The 8,972-nt window shown below is 42.3% G+C and overlaps 1 protein-coding gene and 1 non-coding gene across 2 annotated transcripts; one reads left to right on the top strand and one right to left on the bottom strand.

The window, feature by feature from the left end:
- Nucleotides 1-651: 651 nt before the first annotated feature.
- ilkap (integrin-linked kinase-associated serine/threonine phosphatase) lies at nt 652-6,320 on the bottom strand. The gene is made up of 10 exons (XM_072690778.1): nt 5,892-6,320; nt 4,654-4,788; nt 4,415-4,532; nt 4,187-4,293; nt 3,127-3,220; nt 2,872-2,959; nt 2,125-2,255; nt 1,847-1,966; nt 1,691-1,772; nt 652-934 (listed from the first exon to the last, which is right to left on the bottom strand). The coding sequence occupies exons 1-10, from the start codon at nt 5,929-5,931 to the stop codon at nt 791-793; spliced, it is 1,059 nt and encodes a 352-aa protein (XP_072546879.1). The 5' UTR covers nt 5,932-6,320; the 3' UTR covers nt 652-790.
- Nucleotides 6,321-6,410: 90 nt separating this feature from the next.
- Nucleotides 6,411-6,482, top strand: trnag-ucc (transfer RNA glycine (anticodon UCC)). Its single transcript has one exon. It is a non-coding gene; the product is annotated as a tRNA-Gly (tRNA).
- The last annotated feature ends 2,490 nt before the right edge of the window (nt 6,483-8,972 follow it).

The raw sequence follows: 8,972 nt of genomic DNA, 5'->3' as shown, positions 1-8,972 counted from the left end.
ACTAGTTTAGACCAATTATGAACTAATGAACAATTTTAAGCAATTTGTTTTTTAAAAATATAACTAATCAATCTTTATATAAACACAAAACATTAATCTAATATATTGCCAATGTACCTCATTTTAGTGACAGTTCTGATACATCGTTAGTAGGCTTTACACAATAAAAGTCCCACCATAACGATGTAACATTGCCTGTCATGTAAAACTCTTGCATTTTGCTGTTTTTCACTTTTTAATAAATTTTTTTTTACATAATTTGAAATAAGCAGTTGTTCTTTTTGTGAAACGACTAAAATCTTTTACATCGACTTTCATTGAAAGAAGTTATAAACACAGGATGGTGGAGGACACTAAACCCAAACGGATGTAAAGTATATTACATATAGATCCTTCTTCTTGAACTTTAGTGGAGCCTTTTAGTACATCCAGCATCTCTCAGCACAGGAATTGAAGTGTGTTAGCCTCTATTCTTCTCATGTTTGGAGACTTTTGGTGCCAAATACCATGTATTTGAGTCTATTAGTGGTGTCCTGACTCGAGTAGAAGTGAAAGTGAGGTGGTGAAAAGACACTTTTACAGATAAACCATAATATACAGACTACATATATACACCACACGTCAATGTACAGTTTTTTTAAAATGTATTTATTATGTCATGATAGTTACCCCCATTCTGACCACATGCAGAATCTGAAAAATAGTATAAAAAAAAATAGTAACTCAGTAATTATTGTTTAATTTAGTGATCTGTTCCTATGTGTGTATGTGTGGCAGATGTGAAATTTGGTCAGAATTCGATGGAAACAAGAATAACTGTGACGTTGTCCGCACAGCCCCGCCTCACGGCCTCACTGGCCAATCGCTGGCAGGCTGCCTCATAGCGGCCCGCCCCTTCCAGCGTCTGCCCCTCTTTCCCCTCCACGCCCCAGTCCTGCAGAGAGAAACAGGATAATTAGCCCACATCCCGGAAGTCAGAGCAGGACACGAGTCTGCAGTCAACCACAGAACGGAACTCGCTCACATCCTACTGCACCACACTGACCCTTGCAGTGGAGGAGGGGCAGGAAATACTGATGGAGGGGGAGAGGGGCTTCATTTAGCAGACAGGCTGTATTTGCGTGTGTAGGTAGGTACCAACTGGTGTTTTCACTCGATCACAGGTGATTGTGTGGGTGGCGAGTGTGTTAGTAGTGTGTGTTGCACTGGTGGTACGAGTGTGGATCAGACACAGAAGTGCTGCTGGAGTGTTTAAACACTGTGTCTGTCCACTCACTGTCCCCTCTATTAGACAGAGTCAGAGACAGAAGCTCAGGTTGTGTTGGTCCTCCAGTCCTTCAGCATTGAACACAGGACGCTGATGGCTGGGTGTTTCTATTTGGTGGACTGTTCCCAGACCAGCAACACTGCTGTGTCTGATCCACTCGTACCACCAGCACAACAGAAACTAACACACCACCACTACATCAGCGTCCCTGTCTTTTACTACATAAAAAATAAACAGCGTCAATCAGCGTTTCTTAACCCTGATCCTGGAGGACCCGCTCCCCTGCAGGGGGCTGGGAACCACTGCTCTTCACAGTCATCAGTGTGGCCTGGTCAAAAGTTTGGACACCCTAAGTATTTAAACAGTAAACAAGTTCTGGGAGTGAGAGTGAATTCTGATGCACGCTCCCATCTGCACACCTACCTGCAGGATCCTGTTGACGTATTTAACGGCCTCCTCTGCGGAGAAGACTTTGAAAAGTCCGTCACAGGCCAGGATCACGAACCTAAACACATACAAATAAACTCAGCCTCTACAACAAGATTCTAAAACACTAAGCAGATGGGTTGTGAGACTCACCTGTCCTTCGGGGTGATCTGACAGCGGCGTAAGTCAGGTGTGGAGATCACACCACAGCGCTTATACTGACCGTCACCTATAGAGCGGGACACCTCTAACACCCCTAAGACACGCCCGTCTCTATATACACACATACAAATATAGAGTGATTAAAAAAAAACACACACACACACACACACACACACACACACACACACACACACACACACACAAGATATGGACTATACTGCCCATTCCAGATGTCCTACTATGGTCCCACCACACACACACACACACACCTGACGGTCCCACCGGCCCGCTGTATCCTCATGCGCTCCTCATAAATGGTGGGGTTGTGTTCTTTACTGAGAGCCAGAGTTACACAGCTTTCATCTCCACTGTCCGTTTGCTCTGTACGACACAATACAGCCTGTAACAGACACACACACACACATCCACCATATGTCCAAAAGTTTATGGACACCCCTTCTAATGAATGCATTCTGCTTCTTTAAGTTGCAACCACTGCTGACACAGATGTGCAAATGCACACACATACACAGCTTGTTTAGTCCCTGTAGAGAAGTACTGCCAATAGAATAGGACTCTCTGCAGCTGACAAACACGAACCTGTTGGCACCGTGCTACCTAAGGCCAGAAAAGAGGGTGCTCCATCCAATACACCCTGACCTCACTAACACTCTTGAGCAGGTGTCTCAATAGTTTAGTCCATATGTTGTAAAACTGGTGACAGCCGAAGTAAACTAAGATACCAATCATATCTTGGCTGCTTGACTGAATATGGGCTCAGTGATCAATCAGGGTACTTAAGATGTTTTACTAAATAGCTCCTTTAATGCAGTATTGTGGGAGAATTGACATTTCTGACTTGTGCTCCCCCTACAGTTAGAACGTGGAATTGTTTTGGTGGTGCATAGCTACATACTGCAGTTGCTGGCCTGCTGAGCCTCGAGTAGCAATGATTGTTTTTTAATGTTTTAAAGTACAAATGCTACATAATGTTGCTTTAAAGGTTTCATACTCACTCTACTGTCCCCCAGATTGGCAACGTACAGAACATCATCCACAACAAGCAGACACGTAGCTGTGGACCCATCCTTCCATGCTGGCTTCCTGTATCACACACACAGACCTCGTCTTTAGACCACACTTCAGCGCTACGAACAGTTTTCATCCAAACCAGATAAACCTCAGATAATAAGCAGCACACTGACACACCAACACTACAGAGTTCCCTACACACATTCAGCTCACACCAAACACACCCTACACACACTCACTGGCTGGAAGCCTTCTTCAGGAAGTCTTCGTCTGTCTGTCGGAATGAATCCAGAAGACACTTCTTTACCAGCTTTTCCAGATTCTCCACGTCACCTGGATACAAACAGAACACTCACTGACTCTCCAATCAGGACTGAGGCTTATTCAACAAGGTTGGGCCGATACACTCAACCCACTACTTGTTTCGATTCTCAATTCAATACTCTCATAATATCCTAATTAAGAATAATCAGGCTGGTGTTAATTAGATGTCAACTACTATATCCCTCTTTTTTTGACGAGGTGTGAGCAGCTGGAGGTTCTTACCACTGACTGTAGGAAGCATGGACAGCGCAACGTCTCTCAAAATTAAAGCCACCACATGTCTAGCGCCTCTGCTGGCTGGTTGCAGTATGATGTGTCGCTCCACCCACCCCATTTTGGTTCAGGGACAAATCTCCGCCCATTTTCTCCCTACTGAACTGTCTTTTCATCTCCAGAGTCTCCAAATTCCAACAGTCAGTTTCTCTGTTCTAATATTGGCCCGTGCTCTATCGCAAGAAGGTGATAGGACCTGAAGGACCTGCATGTTGCCCTTTCTGTTCATTGCATTGTAGTGGAACTTAAACGAGCTGCACTTTTACCGTTGGAGCATTCACGTACCGGACAAACTGGGACAATCCAGGCGGAAATCCGCTCTGCTTCTGCGCTGGAAGCTCAATGAAGGCGGTCTGAGACACTGAAGCTTGGTCTTTGGAGAAGGGGGTGGGTCTACCAACTGAGTAGGCGAGTCTGGCTCCACCTTTGGTCTCTATTGCGCATACTCTGCCTACAAATTTGACAACATGGCAGACAGTTCTGGCTTCATTTCTATAGGACGAAAGGAAATGGAACCGCAGCGTCCATGTTTGTTTTTTTTTGGTTCTTACCCCTCCCCTTTCTCGCAGCGCTCCCTAGCAGTTGTTTTACGCACAAAGTGCAGTTAGTGTGGTGAACAGTGTGTGGTGAACAATGTGGGTTATTAGGGAGAATAATTGAGGAGGATACGTAAAGATACTCTTAGTCCTTTAGTGTGTTTACCTTTGGGGAACCTGTTGATCAGCGTGTGATGCAAATTTTCAGCAGCAAACTGAGACGCTCGAGCTCCACCGTGGCCATCAAACACAGCAAAATAGGCCAACCTGGACCTACACACCCAACACACACCCAACAAACAGATAATTACATCTATATATTTTGCATATATATATTTATATATAGCATAGATCATATTCCACCGTGAGGCTTAAACTTCACAGCAATACTCACACTGCTGTCGGTAGCGTCTTCATGCACGTGCTGAGGTCTGGCAAAAGAACGTGAGCATCCTGCATCTCCTCTCGCTCGCCACGCCTCGCCGCTACAAACCCCCTCAGCTTAGCCAATCCTAACACAGCACGCACACACACACATGCACAAGAGACGCAATCACACCTGCGTCACACACTTTAAACACACACTCTCTGCAAACACACACTCTACAGTGTTGGTGTGGAAATGCTGAAAACCTTTACAAACTTTCTTTTCTGCCTCATCCCTCTCGTCCACCTGCTGCTCGTCCAGATCACCGTCCCGTTTCCTCTTCTCCCCGCGCTCCTCCTTCTTCTTCTCCTCCTCCTCCGAGGGCACTTTGTTTTTACCTACTGCAGCAAATTGCACCATTACAGCACACTTAAAGCACACTGTAGCATCACCTATATTAAAGCTTGTTTTACTTACAGGTCATAACGTATTATTTATAATATTACATATGATAAAATTAAATAATATTACATTTTTTGTATTGTCCTTTGTTACATAACGTAATGCTGTAGTATCCTTTTTTGTTGATACCGTTTTTTCTAATATTATGGTAGTTTTGAATTAGGCAGTTATTGTACACAATAAATAAATAAGGTTAATGGATGACTGTTATTGTATACAACAATTTTGCATGACAACTGTACAAACTATTCTCCAAAAATCATAATTAAAAGTATTTTTTTTTAAAGAATTTAAATTTGTTTATTTAATCTAATCAATCTAATAATGTAAAGATCAACTGTCAGAGTCACGGGATGTCAAAGTTAAAAACTGAAAAATGAAGGTAAAAGGCTTTTGAAAAAATATGCAAAAAAAAATATATATATATATATTAATAAAAAATATATATATACATATATATGTGTGTGTGTATATATATGTGTATGTGTGTGTATATATATATGTATGTGTGTGTATATATATATGTGTGTGTGTGTATATATATGTGTGTGTGTGTGTATATATATGTGTGTGTGTATATATATGTGTGTGTGTATATATATATGTATGTGTGTATATATATATATGTGTGTGTGTGTATATATATATATGTATGTGTGTGTGTGTGTGTATATACATATATATATATATATATATATATGTGTGTGTGTGTATGTGTATCTATATGTATATATATATATATATATATATATATATATATATATATATATATATATGGGTAAAAATCCACCCCAGGCTTTTGTTCCACCTGCTCGGATGGCGCAGCTGCAGCGGAGCTGTCCAGGCAGGTGGAGGTAACCCCTGGGGTGGATTCTCTCTTTCTGGACCCGGATCGGTCCTGTTTATATTAGCCAGCTAGCCACGCAGGCTAACGCAGCCAGCGCTTTACCTAGCTCATAAAGCGGCCTTATAAGAGCAGCTAATGTACCGAGCAGCTTCACTCTGTGGCTGTGTTCAGTAAAGAGACGGGACAGTAACTGACCTGCGTTCGTTGGCGCAGGCAAATCTCCGAACAGATCCATGTGGCTGGCGCTGGCTAACCCGCCTGAATTAGCCGTCAGCCCCGCTCGCGCTAACTGCGGTCCTGCAGCGCTGGCTGAATCACGCTCACCAGCGGTGCGTGCAGCATTAGCTTAGCCTAGCCTAGCCTAGCTTAGCCTAGCCGCGTTATGCACACTAGCTGGTGAATGGCTGCTGGCTTCACTGAGCCGCCGCTAGCCAGCGACACTCGGTGTTCAGTAAAAGCCTCCTTCTGCACCGATTCTCGGTTTATCAGTCAAAAACGAGGCGCTGGAGTTGAGGGATATTCCAGCCGGCGGTGATTAACGCAAATCTGGCGGCTCAGTAAAGCGACTGAGGCTCGATTTATCAGCTGCCTGAGAGTGAACCTCTAAACCGCTCAACAGAGAAGCGGCAGTGAACCACGGGAGGGGGAGCAGCGCGCTCAGCGCCTCCGCCGGGTCTAGTTTTAACGAGCTGGGAGGCTCTGCTTTCCCGCCACGCGTTGGTGGTATAGTGGTTAGCATAGCTGCCTTCCAAGCAGTTGACCCGGGTTCGATTCCCGGCCAACGCAGCACCTTTTAACTTTATTATTATTATTATTATTATTATTATTAATATACGGATAAATCCTCACTGACTGACTGTATGCGATGCTATTAAAAATAAAATTAAGACGTAAATCGCTTCCCCAAACTCCACAACCTGTTAAACAAACGTTCGCTTAATTTTACAGTTTGCTTTTTCAATTGAATAATATGTTCCCTCCATTTATAAAACCATTCCTCAATCTAACAATCCTTTCCCTCAATTTAATAAATATGTTTCTTAATTTAACAATCTATTCCCTCAATGTAAAATAATAATTCTTATCATTTGAGATGCTGGATTTATTCATGGCCATTAAGAAGCTTCTCGAAGCTTCAGTTGAATCAATTGAATCGGAAAACGATTCAGTGTTTTGAAGCATTTGACTCCTGACTCCACACTGACACCTAGTGTCCAGTTTAATTTCCTACAATGACTGTTTCATTATGATCGTCATGTTTCTATTAAAGATCATTTACAAATACTCCTTTATTACAACACAACACGCGACAATTTTACCTTTAATAATCATTTGTATATTTATATTGAATAAATATACTATTAAATAAATACACTAAGATTCCCATACTTGAGACCTGAGCCTGTTTCTTGAGCCTTCCATAATAGCTGTTCAATTAATAAAACTGTCTCTGTGGTGTATTTTGGGGTCGTGTCACTCACTTTGGGCGTCAATAGGTTCAGACAGAAAATAGACCCGTTATAAATATTAGTATTTGTATTTATAGATTAGTAAATAATGCGGTATAACAGCGGTTCTAGTGATGTAACGAAGCGTACAGCTTAGTCTTATACCTTGACTCTAGCGTTTGAATCGAGGCATCGAATCATTCGATGTGTCCCAAATCAGGGGCTGCACCCTTCGAAGGACGCGGTCTAGGAAGGCGTTACCTTTAATAGGCTGCGTAAATTGCGTAGACCGAACGGAAATGAGACGGTCTATTCTACACCGGATTTCCTGTTTGCGTTACGGCACTGCGGTTCCTGCCTTTACCGTTGCGGCACGAAACGGAACAAACCTCCTAATTTTGTAGTTTATCTTTAGTTTGGATGTCTTTGCTTTAAATGTTGTTTTTATTTTATATTATATTTATTATTTATTTAATAATACAAATAAAACAACAATAAATGTCAGCAAAAGTGTTTTTGTTGGCACGCAGTGCATCTCGGGACATGTTTGGTTGGCGAAGGTGCCACCCGTCGGATCCCCCGTTACCATAGAAAAGAAGGACGGATTTCTCCGGCCGCATACGAAGGGGCCTTCGAAATGAAACGGCCTAGTCGCGCTACTGTGACGCAATCAGGCCTTTAGATACAGCCTCCGAAGGGCGCAGCCCCTGAATTGGGACACAGCTGATTGGCTCGTTTTGTTAAAAGGCGGGAGTTTCTACCGTAAACAGGCGCCATGTTGAGCGTTAGCTAGCTCGCCCCTTCATCACGTCTCTGCCAACATCTCTCAGGGTGTTCTTCTGATTTTCAGGAGTAAAAGTAAAACAAAAAATACTTAAAATATCTCACTTTATGCTTGATGAATAAAATATATTTAATTGTTCAATCAAGTTATAAACAAAAATAAGCCATTTCATGAGGTCTTTTTTTTTTAAATGATGCACTAATAGTCCTAATGGACCCCCTCTGTACCCTCTGTACTCCTGGTCAGGACACCAGACTCTTACCCATCTGAATTAGACTAAAAAAAAAAATTATTGGACACAAATATTGGGACACCTGGTCATTTGTAGTTTCTTGAGAAATCAAGGGTCCTAAAAAAATAAATAAAAAAGAAAGTACCCGTCTCTACTGTTCAGGGAAGAAGGCTTTCTACTAGATTTTTGGATTGGATTACATTGCTGTGAGGATTTGATTGGATTCAGCAGCAAGAGTATCCGTGACTCCTTAACCCCTCCGAAAAAAGTACTGGATGGAGCACAGCTCAGTGCTGCTGGGGGGCTTTATACCCCCCTCTAGGCCCACGCCTGACATTAGGGAGGCATGGTGCCTATAGGCTCATGGGTAGCTAAGCTACAATGTGGAAAATTGTACCAGATCTATGAATAAAAATGAAATAAACAACACACACACACACACACACACACACACACACACACACACAATCTCTCTCTCTCTCTCTCACACACACACACAATCTCTCTCTCTCTCTCTCTCTCTCTCTCACACACACACACACACACACACACACACAATCTCACACACACTGGGCACTGACCGATGCGATGCTATTAAAAATAAAATTAAGACGTAAATCGCTCCCCCAAACTCCACAACCTGTTAAACAACCGTTCGCTTAATTTTACAGTTTGCTTTTTCAATTGAATAATATGTTCCCTCCATTTATAAAACCATTCCTCAATCTAACAATCCTTTCCCTCAATTTAATAAATATGTTTCTTAATTTAACAATCTATTCCCTCAATGTAAAATAATAATTCTTATCATT

The sequence above is a fragment of the Salminus brasiliensis genome, chromosome 11, assembly GCF_030463535.1.
Source record: "Salminus brasiliensis chromosome 11, fSalBra1.hap2, whole genome shotgun sequence".
NCBI classification, from domain to species: domain Eukaryota; kingdom Metazoa; phylum Chordata; class Actinopteri; order Characiformes; family Bryconidae; genus Salminus; species Salminus brasiliensis.
Note: the sequence above shows the minus strand (reverse complement) of the source record. Positions and strands in the feature narration are given on the sequence as shown.